Raw genomic sequence first — 18,222 nt, forward strand, 5'->3', positions numbered from 1 at the left:
TTTTATCTTTAAAGAAATGAAAACATACTAAAATTTTTGTTTTTATGTTAGGATTTTTAATGTAAGGTACCTTAGAGACTGTTCCATGTTGGGACACAAATTAATAGAATTACTACATTGTAACAAAACAGCTGCACAGTAAGTAGCCCATTGTGTGGCTATATCATAATTTATTAAAGATCATATCTGTTAATACTCCCATATTTAGATTGGAAAACTATTAGAACACAATTGAGCACAAATATTTAAATTGTTCTCCTAAATGGTTTTAGTAAATTTATACTCACTACCACAGAATATGAGAGTGCCCATCTACTTAGACCTTTGCCAACATTAAACATTATCAACTAATTAAAAAAAATCTGTAAAATGATGCATCTTTTAATTTATACATCAATTAGTTTTAAATTTCTACTTTCGTAATACTCAAGTTGATTTTTTTTTCAATTATGTTTTGGCCATTCACCTATCTTCTGTATAGAAATATAACTGATTTTTAGGTAGTGATGTATCCTGCAACCAATACTAAACTAATTTATTAGTTCTATTAGCAGGTTCCTAGGATAGTCTATATACAATATGATGACATCAGCAAATATAGTTTTATTTCTTCCTTTCTAATCTGATTTTCTTTTTCTTTTTCTTTTCTTATTGCCCTGGACAGAATCTCAACTATAACACTGATTAGAAGTGGTAGTTTATGTCTTTCTAGCAATCTGTCAATCTCATCTAAGTTACCTCAGGTATTAGCACATAGTTACTCATAATAGTCTCTTGTTTTCCCTCTTTCATGCTTGCTTTCAGAAATTTCAGCCTTCTCTCTTTTTTCTTGGCTGGTCTGAAGGTTTGTCATTTTGTTGATTTTTTTTCAAAGGACCAACTTTCAGTTTTGTCTGTCTTCTTACATCTTTTCTATTACCTATTTATTTCTGCTCTAATCTTTATTATTTCCACCCTTCTGTTTGCTTTAGGTTTGGACTGTTCTTCTCTTTGATACATTTTTTTTTTTTGCAAATAAGTAAAACATTATCAATGTTTCCGTTTTAAATTACCATGTATTAACAATATTAACTTTAATATACTTTTCACTTTTTCCTAATTTGTACCTTTATAATTGACTATTGCAGTTTTTAATATTTTCACAAAAAAATGTAAAGGTCACAGAATAATAATCTCCCTTCACTGATGATTAACATTGCTTTGCAGAGTCTCAGCAGCATGGTCATTTTTATGGCTCCACATTACCATGCAAAGCAAGGACTGCCTGCATTTTGAAATACATATTAAATAGCTGTGGTATACTGCTGAAATACACATTAAATAGCTGTGGTATACTGCTGAAATACACATTAAATAGCTGTGGTATACTGTTTCTTTGGTGGCCTACAATAAGCCATGCATCCTGGTATTCACACCCTTGTAAAAATCTCTTTCTACACTGAATTTTGCTTGTCCACGTAACTAGCTTTAGCCAATGAGGTACAGTAGTTGTGAAGGAAAGAGAGGATTGATAAAAACAATATACCAGTGCTTGTCTTCTTTGGAAAGCTTGCTTTTGGAACCTAGCCACCATCCTGTGTGAAACTCAACCTAACCACGCAAAGAGGCCACGGGATAATTAAGCACCTGGCTAACAGTCCCAGTTGAGTTCCCAGCTAAGAGCCAACTTGCCCACCATATGTGTCAGCCAACCTAACAGTGGATTTTGTGGCCTAGTAAAGCAAAGACAAGTTGTTCCTGCCAAGCCCTATCCAATCTGCAGAATTGTAAACAAATACATGAGTGGTGTTTTTTAGCCATTAATCTCTGTGTTTTCTCACGTATCACTAGATAACTGATACAAGAGCTGACACAATTTGCTGAGGGATTTAATGTGGAATGTGTAAGATGATGATCCCAAAGTTTTACGCCAGAGAAAAGTTATTTGACCATCTACCAGAGTCTTCTTCTGCACATTAAAAACCAGTGACCTTGGGAGTGAATAGTAAAAAGGAGAAAATGGACAAGGAATGAGTTCTGGATTACTTCAATGTTTAGAGGTTACAGATATGAGCAGGCACCAGACATCAGAAAGACAGAATGAAGAGTGGCTACTAAGAAGAGAAATACCAAGATAAAGGGTGACTATTAGGCAAATGAAAAAGTGTTAGAAGGAGGAAGGTGTGTCAAACTCCAGCCAGATAAGTCAGTTAAGACGAGGACTGAGAATTGAATGATTCCAGTGTAATTAAGAGAACAAAAGCCCCACTAAAAGTTGATTTAAGAGAGAGACTTGCCACAATGGTATCAGCACAGGTTGCTGTCTCCTACCACCAAAGCCAGTTCCAGAGAAACCATAAAGGAAAACATGGTAGCCAAGAAATTAAAAAGTAAAACTGAGAAAACTAGTGCAACAGAAGGCTGTCTTGACTGTGTTTGTGTGTGAGTGATGAGTGATGGTGAGACGGTACTGGTTATAGTGTGAGGAAAGAGTGGTGATCTTAGCTGTGAAAGGATAAGTTACAGAAACGTAGTTCAAGTTCTGCTCTTTCCTTTTCCCCATCATTAACTAAAAAAACAGTCTCCTTGCAACAATAAACAGTACTAAACAGGATGTAGAACAAAGGAATCTTTTATATATTGCTGATGTAAATTTTTACAAGCAGCCTGGAAAACAACAGGATGGTTTTTAAAAAGAATGCTACTAGTAGGATAATCAATAATCCCATGACAGTCAAGTAAAATTCTTGTACATGTTCACCAGAACACACAGCAGCTCTTCCCAGGAAAATTATTCATAATACCAAAAAAAAAAAAAAGACTTAAAATAGATTTTTAAAAAACCAGTACTTGCTAGTATATTTTTAAAAACCAACTTCCTACTATGCCAGATCCAGTTTATGTGCCTTTTCAGATTCTGCTAGGCCTTGGCTGCTTGCTCAGTGGAGAGTCCTGACTATTATACTACTTTCATCTTGTCTCCTGCCCTTCCCAGTTTTCTCAGCCTCTTCTGGCTGGGACTGGGCATGGCTGATGTGTTCCACACAGTGAGAGCCATAACATGTCACAAACCTATGTCTGACCTGTCATACCACTGCAACTCTACCATTTTTGGGCTTGGGTGAAGTGTTGTGCCATGGAGTATAGGAGCTGGCTTCCCTAGAAACTGAGCCCAGGGGAGTTGGGTAACACAATCCAAAAGCTTGGTACAAATAACCCCTAGGGGGTAGACAAGAGACAGGAGAACAAAAGGGGCCAGCAGATAAACCTTTCTTTCTTTTCTCTGGATGGCTGGATGTAAGGCTTATGATGCCTGGATGGTTTTTACAGTGTCTGCCTAGAAGACTGTTCTACATGACGAGCAACAAGCTACCTTATAAAATTACAGCCAGCTCAGACACAATCTACCTTCTATTGGCTCTCGTTCATTCTCTGCTTCACTCCTCATTTTTACTCACTCTAGCCTTCTTGAGATCACACATCCAAATAATACCTTAGCACATTAACTTTTCTTCAGATTCCGTTTCCCTAAGGAACATGGACTGAGACAGTTATTGATTGATATGGTATGGCTCTGTGTCCCCACCCAAATGTCATCCTGAATTGTAATCCCCATGTGTTGGGGGAGGGACCTCGTAGGAGGTGATTAGATCACGGAGGTGGCTCCCCATGATGTTCTCTTGATAGTGAGTGAGTCTCATGAGATGTGATTGTTTTATAAGCATCTGGCATTTCCACTGCTGTCACGTCTCTCTCCTGCTGGCATGTGAAGAAGGGCGTGTTTGCTTTCCCCCACCCTCCACCATGACTGTAAGTTTCCTGAGGCTGGTGAGTCAATTAAACCTCTTTCCTTTATAAATTACCCAGTCTTGGGTAATTCTTCATAGCAGTGTGAAAACAAATTAATACACTGATGAAGACTGGACAAATAAATTGCAGTACAGACATACAGTGGAATAGTATGTAGAGATAAAATGAATGAACTTTAGCTCTAAGCAATGATATGGGTAAGTCTCAGTAAAGCAATACTGAGTGAAAAAAATACTGGAGATGAAAGTCTCATACAGTGCAATAGTGTTTTGAAAAAGCTTCAAAACAAATAATACTAAACAAAATTATTTAGGCATATGTATATAATTAAACTTTTTTTTTTTTTTTTGAGATGGGCTTTCACTCTGTCACCCAGACTGCAGTGCAGTGGGACAATCACAGCTCATGTAACCTCAACCTCCTGGGCTCAGGTGATCTTCTCACCTCAGCCTCCCAAGGAGCTGGGACTATAGGTGTATATCACCAGGTCTGGTTAATTTCTGTATTTTTTGTAGAGACAGGGTTTTGCCATGCTGCCCAGGCTGGTCTTAAACTCCTGGGCTCAAGCAATCTACCTACCTCAGCCTCCCAAAGTGCTAACATTACAGACAGGTGTGAGCCACCACACATGGCCTGATTTAACAATTTTTAAGAAGCAAAGGAATAAGAAACACAAAATGGTTGATATTCTAATTCTTGGGCTGGGTAATTACTAGGTTTCATTATATTATTAAGTGAAGTAAAACAAAAAAGGGTCATGCATAAACAAATGATGACATTGTTTTATAAACCTAAGGATTATGATGAAACACTCTGTGCATACAAGCCCTCAACAACAAAGGAATAAAAGGAAAAGGGAGGAGCAGCTAGCAGAGAAAAGAGAAATGACAAATAAAGAATTACCAAGAATCATTTTTTAGGATTTGATACAGCAAGGCTAGTATTTGCTAATTTAAACATCATTTAGACCTTTTTGGTATGGAGAAATTCCACTATCTATCAGAAACAAAACAGACTACAAAATGATTTAAAAGACAATAGATTTCTTATACTTACTGCTAAAAGTTTATCTCCAATCTGAAGTTTGCCATCCTTATGTGCTGCACCTCCTTCAATTATTTTGGTTACATAGATGCTATTATCCCCAGGAATATGCTGATTTCCAACACCTCCAGCAATGCTAAACCCAAGACCTGTTTGGAAAACAGTTCTAGATTCTCATCCATAAATATGAACTTAAGCCCAGAAAGAAATGGTTGAAAACTACAAGGTAATTATTCCCTCACACTAATATTTTTTAAAATAGAAAAGAATCTATTTAGTTATCTACTAGTATATGTTCTGCAATCAAGGGACACTTAGACATACAGCTGCTCCTGGAGTTACGAATCGATTCCTTTCATCCCACATGTTCCTTCTTAATATCTTTTCGCAAATGCACTTGGTATCCCAAAGTGACATTGCAAAATTATGTTTTACTTTTGTTTCCATCATAATTATGCTCACCTACACTTTTAATATTTTCACAAGAACAAAATTATTGAGAAGAAATAACAACATTTTCTGGTGGTGGTGGGCAGAACCAACAGGCTTTAAAAATGTGAATACCTTTGTTGTTCTTCAATATTCTATGAATTAACAATTTTAAGTAAGGAATTTCTGTAATTCCTAAATCCCATAGCTTCAATATCAGATAATTTCTCAGCTCTCCATTCCTTTTTCATTTGTTGACATCCTCCCTCTTCCTGAAGCCACATATTGAAGCTACTATTTCCATTTATCCTCAAGCCATCAATGTTTTAAAAATTCAGCAATCACATCTTAACAGTCCTTTACTGCAGATGTAACTGCTCATAATACATATTATAAACACTTCTTCTTTTAACTTAGCCTGTGTACCTGCATTTAAAGTATTTTGTAGATTATCACAAGTTAATAGCACTACTAAACTTCAAAGTGTTCAAGGACACAAATATTTCACTCTTTTAATGCTAGAAGTCTTCAATATAAGAATACTTAATACAAATAGGGACATATCCACTTATAAAACAAGTAGATATTTTGTTCCCTACTTTTAAAAACTCTTAAAAACATGCTGAGCAAATACTGAATATAAAAATCATAAAAAAACTTATAAATTTATATATATGCTCACTGCAGTAAAATGTATAAAAGTATACATCAATAAACATAAGAATTTTGGGCCAGGTGCAGTGGCTCACACTTGTAATACCAGCACTCTGCGGGGCTGAGGTGGGAGAACTGCTTGAGCCCAGGAGTTTGAGACCAGCCTAGGCAATGCAGGGAGACCTCCGTCTCTATAAAAAATAAAAAAAAATCAGCCCAGTGTGGTGGTGTGTGCATGTAGTCCAAGCTACTTGGGAGGGTGAGGTGGGAGGATCGCTTGAGCTCAGGAGGCTGAGGCTGCAGTAAGCCATGACTGCACCACTGGACTCCAGCCAGGGTGACAGGGCAAAACCCTGCCTCAAAAAAACAAAAAAAAAACCCCGCAAAAAAAGGAACTTTTCAAATGCTGCAATCTTGGTAGAAATGTAAATATTCTAAAATGCTACGTGAGACAAAAATCAGTAGAAATAACGGAGAAATTAAAATCCACTCAAGTTCTGTAGAATATTACTAATATTGTTAATCTTGGAATGTATGTCACAGATAAAGTTCATAGGTATATTTAACTCAGAGATTTCTTAAAGATTTATCTTAGTTTGACTTACCACATACCTTTAGGACCTTTAATGAGCTTTATTTCCATTATTTTTTCTGACACTGGTTTCCTTCTTTTTACATACAAGCGTACAATAGACCCTGCTTCTTTCAACGCTTCAACTGCTTTGCTATGTGTTACATCGCGAACATCTACTTCATTTACTCGTAATATACAGTCATTGACCCTGAGAAAACAATTAAATATTAAAAATAAAAATTAAATATAATTTAAATATTAATTTTCCACTTTACCAATTTTTTGTTACTTCTTTTTTAAGGTAAAGAGAATTATAAATAATTCTGGAGTAATTCCAGAAAACATAAATGAAGAAAGTATATCAAAAACTAATATAAACAAATACAAACATTTCCCAAGGGCCAGCAAAAGGAAGAAAAGAAATAGTGAAAATAATAGATTATATAAAAATGTTAAATAATAATTACAGCTACCATTTGTATACTTCCTGCATGCTTATTCTGTGTAGTCATTAAGACACACTTTATAAAAATAGCAAACATTTATTTAGCACTAACCACATGCCAGGCACTTTCTTGGTATTTTAACCCTCATGACACCTGTAAGCTTAATATATATTTTAATCCCTATTTTACAGATGGAGAAACTGAGGCACAAAGAATTTAAATAACTTTCCTAAGGCCACCCAGATAATAAGTGACAGAGCTGTGATTCAAAGATAAGAAAACTGAGGCTCACATCACGAGTTTAAGGTCACAGAGACAGTGTGAAAACCGAGATAAACTAAAAATAATTTTCTGAGTGCCTATTCCAACCTATATATTAGACATAAAACAAGTTATTTTTTGAAATTTATATAAAGATTAGGTCACTTAATTCAAAGGTTTCGTAGGTAAAGAACTTATAATTTGCCATGGTGTTATGTTTTTTAAAAGTCTGATTTGTTCCTAGTCTTAGCCTTTTCCCTAGTTCTGGTCTCTTTGATTGCATGGTATTCCATCAGGAAAAAAAGATGGTCATCTCAAATTGGGTAGAGAGGGTAAACAAAACATAATTAAAATATTAACACTGGTCCTGACAAGCTTCTATATCTAACAGAATCAGGAAGTAAATGTCTACATTTACATGAATGGTCAAATGATTAATTTTTATATCTATTTGATTTCATTAATATACCACCTGTCATACCCAGTGAGAATTATAAAGCTTAGAAATTGAAAAACTGCGTAAGGCACCAACGTCCTTAAAATAAGATGCTGTTTTTAACAGACTACATAAACTCTTTAGTCCTAAAACTTCAGGGTATTTTAACAACAAACAAGGAAATAGGAAAAATGACATAATTTATGACCCTCAAAAAATCAAAGTTTGCAAAATATATCTTCCAAAATGGAACACTAAATTTAAACAGAGACAAATGTTATTTTCATCTAGTCAATAAGAAAATATATTATTTAAAGTTTGCATATAGTCTTTGTGGTGTGGGATTCAACGTGGATGTGTGATCCTCTATCCTCCGTATCTTAAATAAGTTTATATACATGTTTCCCAACCAGAGAGGAAACGGAAAATATTCTGTGAGTGTATTTGAAAACACAAAGGGAAACTCATGATTTCTATAAATATGCTCACAAAGATTTAAACCATCAACCAAATTTGTTATTCAAAATGTTATAATATCTAAGATAAAACTGGAGTCTAAATGAAAACAGGAACACAATGCTTAGAGCATAATTACCTCATTCATTGACTTGAATGTTGTTAAAGCATCTACCCTATGCTAGTTATCATGATCGTGTTTGTTATTTGTATTTATCCCTTATCCAGTCTGCTTCAAGAAAAATACACAAAGTGGATTCAGCATCACAATAAAAAGCGCAAAACATACCGCAATCTTCCATCTTGGGCGGCTGCTCCCCCTGTGATAATTTTGGTAATGAAAATACTTGAGTCATCTCCAATGTGTGGGTTGTCCGTACCTCCTGCAATGCTAAAACCAAGCCCTGAATTTCCCTGAGGATAGAAGAAAAAAAATGGAGACTGAATATGATTTATCTTTATGGACAGGTTCCTGTAATTAAAGGACGGAGAAACTGTACTAACATAAGGAACACAACAAATAAAGGTATATGGGTGAGTAATATAAAGATTCTAAATTAAATGGACTTGTTCTGGAGGAAAGTCCTTTCAGAGGCATTACTGAACAGGTAAGGTTCAAGAAAATACACCAAGGACTTTTGAAGTATACTCCACAGTTCTTTCTTTAAAAGTATGTGCAACTTGTCGTTGGATTAGTCACCCATCTGCAGAGGTGTCACTGTAAGTCTGTTTCTTTTAGACTGCACCTCAGCCATGTTTGGTAGGGCACATCTCTCCTAAGAGACAAATGCTGAAGTGATCTTCCCGCTGTTATTTCTGAGTAGGCAAAACCCATATACTGTTTTAGCCTTTAAAAAAGGGGGTGGCGATGGTGCTTTTCTTCTGCTAACTTGACATCAGCTTATTTTTAAATGACCAAATTGTGGCTGCTAAGTGATAGCTGCCATCAGTCCCTGACATGTTTAACCAATATACCCGATTAGCAAAAGGCATTTTTTCACACTGACTGAAAGTCCAACCTGAGAACTTAACATTGGTGAATTTTCTTGACAGGAAAGTAAATTTTGCCAAAGCAGCTCTACTTTTTGCTTGTTTTATGAACTGGAGAAACAAGACTTCTGAATATTTTCTTCACAGAAAGGGTTCGACTGCTACAAAAAGCCTTTACAAATAATTGATTTAAGCAATGGTATTAAAAAATGTTTATTTCTTGAAGAATGTTCTAACTGAATTTCAGGCAACTCAAGTAAGCAAATATATGTGGACCTATCATTTAACTGTTCGTATTAAACAGTGTAAACACCCACTCTACCACCATTTGTCTTAAAATTCTATTTTAATAAAAAAATGTTTTTCAATCTAACTTCATGAATTAGCTGAATCTTAAGAACAGTACCAGTGGATTATGGGAGGTTACCAAATTACTTAGGTACTCAAGTTCTTCAACCAGTGAAAAATACAATGTATAGTCCTAACTAAACAAAAGGAATTTAAAAGGCCCTGGGAAAGGATAAAAAATCAATAATATAAAAAGTTAGGAGACATCACAAACTACTACATTAAAATATGTACAGTACATTAATACTGTGCTTACTTGAATATTACTCCAGTAGCCACCCAACTTGAGCAAGTGATCCGAATTTAAGTAGACGGCAATAAAGATATACATATAAGAGACTCTCTCAGATTTATTTTTCTCAGATTCTATTCCAATATAAATAAATCTAATTATCTAGGATTTTAGTCTTGAGTATACACACATTTAGTTACTTAAGAAATCTGCTTGTGTGAAACACTAAATTTCCATAAAATGCTAGCCAGATAAGGTGGCATTACTATTATAACATACAATAAAAACTGAATGCAGATATTCTTTTTTCTTTTTTTTAGACAGAGTCTCACTCTGTCACCCAGGCTAGAGTGCAATCTCGGCTCACTGCAACCTCTGCCTCCTGGGTTCAAGTGATTCTCCTGATTCGAGTAGCTGGGATTACAGGTCTGCATTACCACACCTGGCTAATTTTTGTATTTTTAGTAGAGACGGAGTTTTGCCATGTTGGCCAGGCTGGTCTTGAACTTCTGGCCTCAAGTGATTCACCCGCCTCGGCCTCCCAAAGTGCTGGGATTACAGGCGTGAGTGCAGATATTCTTGAGGGAAAAACATATCTTAAGAAAATTTGCACATCTGAATTGCACCTTCAAGTCATTTTCTGATTGGGTGAGTATACCATAATTAGTTTTTAATACAGCTCTGTCTGTTAGAAGTATGGTTATTTTGCTAGAAAAGAAAATTGATACAATGACCATGTTACTAGTATACTACTTACTTAATACGAACAATACTTCATTATCATATGCATATAAACAATATAAACAAAATTAAAAAGCAAGAAAAATCTGAGAAACTATCACAGTCTAGAGGGGTCTAAGGCGGCAGGATAACTAAACGTAATGTAGTTTCCTGGATGGGCCTCTGAGAGAGAATAACATAAAAAGTAAGGAAATAGAGACTTCAGTTAATAATAATGTATGAATACAGGTGTCTTAGTTGAAATAAATGTACTCTAGTAATAGAAGATGTTAACAATAGAGGAGGCTGAATCCAGAGTAAATGGAAACTCTTGGGACTATCTTTACAACTTCTTTGTAAATCTAAAACTATTGTAAAATAAAAAGTTTATTAAAAAAATAAGGTTACTAAAGAAAAGGCAAATGTTTTGAAAATACCTTGGCCAATTTTATGAACTGGGAACTTAGAAAATATCATACAGTTCTGTTTTTGAGAGATCTCCCTTGGATTCTGTATGAAAAAGCAGTATATTACAAAGTTCTTTAGAACAACAGATTAAGATAATAGTTTTTACCCTTTCAAGTGTGATTTCTTCATATTCATAATCTGCATCTGTGCCATTAACCTACAGGGGAAAAGAAAAGCAGCTCAGAAACTTAAGAGTGTAAAATCCGAAATGGCAAGGCAAAATTTCGGTATGATTTATTAATGAAAACCTGTTAAATGCGACAGTAATCAAACACAATAGCTTCATTTTAATAATTCTGGGGAAGATTTTCAAGGACTGGAAAAATACAAATGTGATTAATGAGTTGACAACATTCATGGTATCATGACTTTCAAATCCAGGAGAGGTACATTCAGCTTTTAATAGTTTCAACCTCCGATCCTTCTCTGTCTTGATCCACACATCTAATCAGTTACCAACTGTTTCTGATTTGAACACTTTAATTTTTCCGAAAATCATCACCTCTTCACTCTCATTTCTAATACCTTTGTTCAGGCCTTGTTAAACCTCCTCTGGAATGGAATACTGTCAATGCAGTCTGCCTAATCGCTTAGATTAGTATTCCCCACTGCCCAAATCACTGTTTTAAACAGCTGGATCTTTTTTGTTTTGCTTTTTGAGATGGAGTCTCGCTCTGTTGCCCAGGCTGGAGTGCAGTGGCGCGATCTCGGCTCACTACAAGCTCCGCCTCCCGGGTTCACGCCATTCTCCTGCCTCAGCCTCCCGAGTAGCTGGGACTACAGGTGCCCGCCCACCACACCCGGCTAATTTTTTGTATTTTTAGTAGGGATGGGGTTTCACCGTGTTAGCCAGGATGGTCTCGATCTTCTGACCTCGTGATCCACCGCGCCTGGCAACAGCTGGATCTTTTTAAAGCCCATAACATACTTCCTCTAAAACTTTCAAAACTCTCCCTTCCTAGAAATATCCAAACTCTATGGGTTGGTAATGATGTCTTTGAATGAACTGACCCCAATGTACCACTCCCCTTCATTCTTCACCTCTTCATAAGCCTTACATACCAACCCTTTCTGTGAACGACTTGCTCTTTCCATTACATATCCCGCAATTTTCCACTTCGACATCTGGAATTTTGTGCTTCCTCGGTCACAAATTTCACTTACATGTTTTATGTCAAAATCAGTCACCATTCAAGATATCTTGGTCACAATTTATCTCCCTCCAATTTATTTCCTAGTCTCTCCTGAAAGAAGTTAACTCCTACAGTAAAGGCCACTGGTGAAACAAGTCCCTGGAATCAGATGAACATGGGTTTGAATCCTTCCTTTAAAATTTCTCGTGATATGAGGCTGGGCAAAACTCTATCTAAATCAAATGTGGACTGTGATAAATTCTACTTCTGAAGATGGCTCACATCTTCCATTCCAGACATTCTTTTGCAATATAACTAAATCACCCTACCATCAAAAGGAGTCTCTTTCCTCTTCAATTAGATCTAGGCAAGCCCTGTGACTAGCTTTGACTAAAATAAATGTGGCACAAATGATGCTGTGTGATTTCTGAGACTAGGTCATCTGATGCCTGATAGTATTCGCCTTTGCTTGGAATATATTTTCTTTAGAACCCAGCAGCTATAACATGAGTAAAACTCAAACAGCCTACAGGGAGATCTAACCAAAAGAGAACCAAAACCCTTGGCCAAAAGCCCCAGCTACACTCCTACCCAGCAGTCAGCACCACCAACTATCAGCCACGTGAATAAGGCTATTTGGACCTCCCAACCTTGTCAAGTGCCCTAACCCACACCATGTAAAGCAGAGCCATCCAATTCACTATGAGAAAAAATGAACTGTTGTTCTTTTAAGCCCCTAAGCTTCAGGGTAGTTTGTTATGCAATGATAGGTAACTACAAGAGAAATAACAAAACCTACATAAGCTACTTTGCTTTCTTAACCATACTATAAAAAGTAGCCCTTAATTCAGGTCTAATATAGGGACCAGGAGTTTCTTCCTTGGGAACTTTTGAAGCCCATCTCTACTACCCTTTTGGGTTCTTAACTCTTGTGATTCTCCTAGATTCAAACCCTATTACTATTTTGTTCCCTCTTCTTTCTCATCTATAGACATTTTCCTCTTAGAGATTATATGTTATAAAGGCATTTATATAGAGAGAGTTGGGATTTCACTCTGTTACCCAGGCTGGAATGCAGTGGCATAATCATAGCTCGTTGCAGCCTCAAACTCCTGGACTCAAGTGATCCTCCTGCCTTAGCCTCTTGAGTAGCTGAGACTACAGGCACATGCCACCATGCCTGGCTGTTTACTTTTATTTGTTTTTCATAGAGATGGGGTCTATGTTGACCAGGAGCTCGCTTGCTTGCTCTCTCTCTCTCTCTCTCTCACACACACACACACACACACGTAAAATTTCTTTATCTCAGTTTAGGAGGAGTAACTTCAAGAGCTGTGTTGATCATGTCTGTGCATCTAGAGTACAGGAGGCTTACCCACGTGTATATCACGCCCACTTGACAGGAAGTCCTTTGTTACGAGTAAAATTTTTATTTGCAGCAATATCCCCTTTCTTATTCTAAAGGTTATTTGTATCATCTTGTTTCTTGCTCAAGACTTGCTAAAAGTCTATCAGTCTTTATCGAATAAGCAGTTTTGACATTATTGATGAATCTATTACATTTCATGGTATTACTTTCTGTTTTTAACAGTTCTTTAGTCCTTTGATTTTCTAAAAAAGATTTTTGAGTTGAATGCTCAATTTATGCTTACTCTATTCTATTTTTAGAAACCTCAAAATTTACCAATTTTCCTTGGCATATGGATTAGGCCAAATCCCACAACTGCTAGCTGCATTGAGCTCCATTTTTGTTCATTTGTTTATTTCTAAATAATCTAAAATTTTATTTTCGAAAACATTTCCAAATGAGTGTGCTTATATGGCCCTTTTGGCATTAACGTAAAATTTTGATACTGTGACCTTATGATTTCTGCCTTAAGGAATCTGAGACTTTTCACCTTTAAGTTTCCTCACAAGGTAGGTGCTCAGTAAATATTCCTGGTGCTTAATTTAATGCCAATTCATGATGTAGGTTTCTAAGCAGCACATAAAAGGGGCTTTTTAGGTAGCACTGAGTACTTTACTAAAAATACAAAAATTAGCCAGGTGTGGTGGTGCACGTCTTTAATCCCAGCTACTCAGAGCGGGGGCCAAGAGGTGGGGTAGGGTGAGGGCTGAGACAGGAGAAGCACTTGAACCCAGGAGGCGGAGGTTGCAGTGAGCTGAGATTGTGCTACTGTACTCCAGCCTGGGCAACAGAGTGAGACACTGTCTCAAATAAATAAATAAATAAAATAAAATAAAATAAAATAAAATAAAATAAAAATAAAAAGAACTCGACCCTTTTTACAATAGCTAAAGGAAAATAAAATACTTAAGAATATACCTAACCAAGGAGGTGAAAGACCTCCACAAAGAAAACTACAAAACACTGCTGAAAGAAATCACAGATGACACGAACAAAAACACATCCCATGCTCATGGACAGGTAGAATCAATATTGTGAAAACGACTATACTGCCAAAAGCAATCTACAAATTCAATGCAATTCCCACCAAAATACCACCATCATTCTTCACAGAATTAGAGAAAACATTCCTAAAATTCATATGGAACCAAAAAAGAGCCTCCACAGACAAAGCCAAACTAAGCAAAAGGAACAAATCTGGAGGCATCACATTACCTGACTCCAAACTATACTATGAGGCCATAGTCATCAAAACAGCATGGTACTGGTATAAAAATGGACACACAGAATGAAGCAGAATAGAAAACCCAGAAATAAAGCCAAATACTTACAGCCACCTGATCTTTGACAAAGCAAACAAAAACATAAAGTGGGGAAAGGACACCCTATTTGACAAAATGGTGCTGGGATAATTGGCTAGCCACATGTAGAAAATGAAACTGGATCCTCATCTCTCACCTTATAAAAACATCAACTCAAAATGGATCAAAGACTTAAATCTAAGACCTGAAACCATTAAAATTTTAGAAGATAACATCAGAAAACCCTTCTAAACATTGGCTTAGGCAAAGACTTCATGACCAAGAACCCAAAAGCAAATCCAACAAAAACAAAGATACGCAGATGGGACTTAATTAAACTAAGAAGCTTCTGCACAGCAAAATAATCAGCAGAGTTAAAAGACAACCTACAGAGTGGGAGAAAATCTTCACAATCTATACTTCTGACAAAGGACTAATATCCAGAATCTACAAGGAACTCAAACAAACAAATCAGCAAGAAAAAAACAATCTCATCCAAAAGTGGGCTAAGGACATGAATAGAAAATTCTCGAAGGAAGATACGCAAATGGCTGACAAGCATATGGAAAAGTGCTCAACATCACTATCAGGAAAATGAAAATCAAAACCACAATGTGGTATTACCTTACCCCTGCAAGAATGCTCATCATAAAAAATAAAAAAAAATAGATGTTGGCGTGGATGCAGTGAAAAGGAACACTTATACACTGTTGATGGGAATGTAAACTAGTACAACCACTATGGAAAACAGTACAGAGAGTCCTTAAGGAACTAAAAGTAGATCTACCGTTTGATCCAGCAATTCTACTACTAGGTATCTACACAGAGGAAAATAAGTCATTATACGAAAAAGATACTTGCACATGCATGTTTATAGCAGTGCAATTCACGATTGCAAAAATATGGAACCAGCCCAAATACCCATTTTTCAATGAGTGGATAAAAAATATATGGTGTGCACACACACACACACACACACCATGGAATACTACTCAGCCATAAAAAGGAATGAAATAATGACATTTGCAGCAACCTGAATGGAACTGGAGATTATTATTCTAAGTGAAGTAACTCAGGAATGGAAAACCAAACACAGTATGTTCTCACTCATAAGTGGGAGCTAAGCTATGAGGATGCAAAGGCATGAGAATGATACATTGGCATTTGGAGACTCGGGAAAGCGTGGGAATGGGGGGAGGGATAAAAGACTACACACTGGGTACAGAATACACTGCTCGGATGATGGGTGCACCAAAATCTCAGAAATCACCACTAACTTATTCATGTAACCAAACACCACCCGCTCCCTAAAAACTTACTGAAATTTAAAAAAAAAAAAAAATCCAAAAAACAAAAAATAAAATCCTGAAGTTTCCCATCCTTTAAAATTAAAAAAAAAAAAAAAGATAAAAATAAAAGGCATCCAGAGGTAAACTATCTCTATTTGCCAGTGACATGATCGTGTATATAGAAAATTCAAACTACATAACTACCAGAGGTAATAAATGAGTTCAGCAAGGTTGTAGGATAAAAGATAAACACCTAAAAGTCAATTATATTCCCATATGCTAGCAATAAAAACTCCAAAAATAAACAAAACAATTCCATTTATAACAGCATCGTAAGAATAAAATACTGGCTGGGCATGGTGGCTCACCCCTGAAATCCCAGCACTTTGGGAGGCTGAGGCGGGCTGGATGACTTGAGCTCAGGAGTTCAAGATCAACCTAGGCAACATGGTAAAACCCCATCTCTACCAAAAATACAAAAAAAAATAAATAAATAAATAAAAAATAGCCAGTCATGGTGGCACGTGTCCGTGTTCCCAACTACATGGGAGGTTGAGGTGGGAGGATCATCTTGGGTCTGGGAGGTGGAGGTTGCAGTGAGCTGAGATTGTGCCAATGCACTCCAGCCTGGGTGACAGAGTGAAACTGTCTCAAGAAAAAAAAAAAAAAAGAGAGAGAGAATACATAGAAGTAAATTTAACAAAAGAACTCCGAGACTTGTACACAGAAAACTACAAAACATTATTGAAAGGAATTAAAGAAATATACCCATATATTTACAGTTAACTGATTTTCTATATGGTTGCCAAGACCATTCAATGTGGAAAGCATAGTCTTTTCAACAAACAGTGATGCTATCCACATACAAAAGAATGAAGTTGGACCTCTACTTCACATTATACAAAAATCAACTCAAAATGAATCAAAGACCAAAATCTAAAAGCAAAACCATAAAACTCTTAGAAGAAAACTTAACTCTAAGTCTTTGTGATGTTGGATTATGCAATGGCTTCTTAGATACAATACAAAAAGTTACAAAAGAAAAAATATAAAAAGAATGGTTTTTAGACTCAATCATTATCACGAAATTGCGGCATTTTCTGAAGTTTTATCCACTTAAACTTCAACAAAAATGTAGCAGTATATTTTTACCCCATACTGTCACCAGCAGAATGTACTGACAAACTTTTTGCTCTTTTGATAACATATTGTTTAAGATGTATTAATTGTTTTAATTTGCATTTATGTTAACTCACCTTTTTCTACTTTTTTACCTTAACAAATTATGTTGAGATATTCACATATCATAAAATCTACCTTTTTAAAGTATGCAATTCAGTAGTTTCTAGTTTATTCACAGAGTTGTGCCATCATCATTACTTTCTAATTCCAGAACATCCTTATTACCCCATAAACAAACCCTGTACCTATTAGCAGTCACTCCCCATTCTGCCCTAACACCCACCACCTGGCAACTGCTAATCTACTTTCAGTAACTATGGATTTATCTATTCTGGAACTTTCATATAATAAAATTATGCAACAAGTGGACTTTTGTCCCTGATCAATTTAAAATTACAAAGTTATAACTAATTATTTTCGTATATATGAATGCACAAAAAAAACCTGGTTACTAAAAATCTAGTCATTCAATTAGACTTCTAAAATGATTTAAATATATGGCACTGTGTAAGCAACCAATGGTCAGAGACAACCTTTTGTGAAAGTTAGCCATCATAATTTCCGAATTAAATTACGAATTTCTATTTCAAAATTTCTGCTTTACATAAGGAAAAAAAAATGACCAAAGGAGGACCATACTACTTAATTTACTATAGCAATTACAGCTATAGTATATAGTGATAGAACATCTTAAGAGAAATGTATTAGAGAAAACAATGCCATGGTCTTCGCATTTGTATCAAAAACGGAACAGGAAAGGCAGAATTACTTCAATGCGGGGAGGAAATGGAACTTACGTAAGTTGGTGTTTCCAAGCTATCTGTGTTGACCAGTACTGGGGGAGGATTTGCCTTTAAGAAGAAATTGTAAATGTGTTAACAAGAAAATAAAACATTACATGTTCATGTTCACAATGTTAGAGGCACAGGAAAGACTTGCTATCTCTTAAGTTATAATCTTATATGAGCTTTTTATATGTTAAATAATATATCCTTTCTCCAGCACCAAACAGAAAAAATTATGTATAAGCAGTTAAAACAGATTTGCTTTTAAGAAATAAAT

General features: G+C 35.9%; 1 protein-coding gene across 47 annotated transcripts in view; it reads right to left on the minus strand.

Annotated features, from left to right (window-relative positions):
- The window catches only part of DLG1 (discs large MAGUK scaffold protein 1), a 261,908-nt gene that overhangs the window by 88,589 nt on the left and 155,097 nt on the right, over positions 1-18,222 (minus strand). For 39 of the 47 annotated variants that reach the window (XM_055382768.2, XM_055382758.2, XM_031009663.3 and 36 more), the window contains 5 exons: positions 17,958-18,011; positions 10,954-11,004; positions 8,379-8,503; positions 6,529-6,698; positions 4,846-4,982 (listed from right to left, as the gene is read on the minus strand). In XM_055382768.2, the coding sequence (XP_055238743.1) occupies positions 4,846-4,982; positions 6,529-6,698; positions 8,379-8,503; positions 10,954-11,004; positions 17,958-18,011 (537 nt within the window). The remainder of the gene's footprint in view (positions 1-4,845; positions 4,983-6,528; positions 6,699-8,378; positions 8,504-10,953; positions 11,005-17,957; positions 18,012-18,222) is intronic. The other 8 variants (XM_055382770.2, XM_031009660.3, XM_063704528.1 and 5 more) reach the window with 1 other exon arrangement.

This window comes from Gorilla gorilla, chromosome 2 (assembly GCF_029281585.2).
Source record: "Gorilla gorilla gorilla isolate KB3781 chromosome 2, NHGRI_mGorGor1-v2.1_pri, whole genome shotgun sequence".
NCBI classification, from domain to species: Eukaryota; Metazoa; Chordata; class Mammalia; order Primates; family Hominidae; genus Gorilla; species Gorilla gorilla.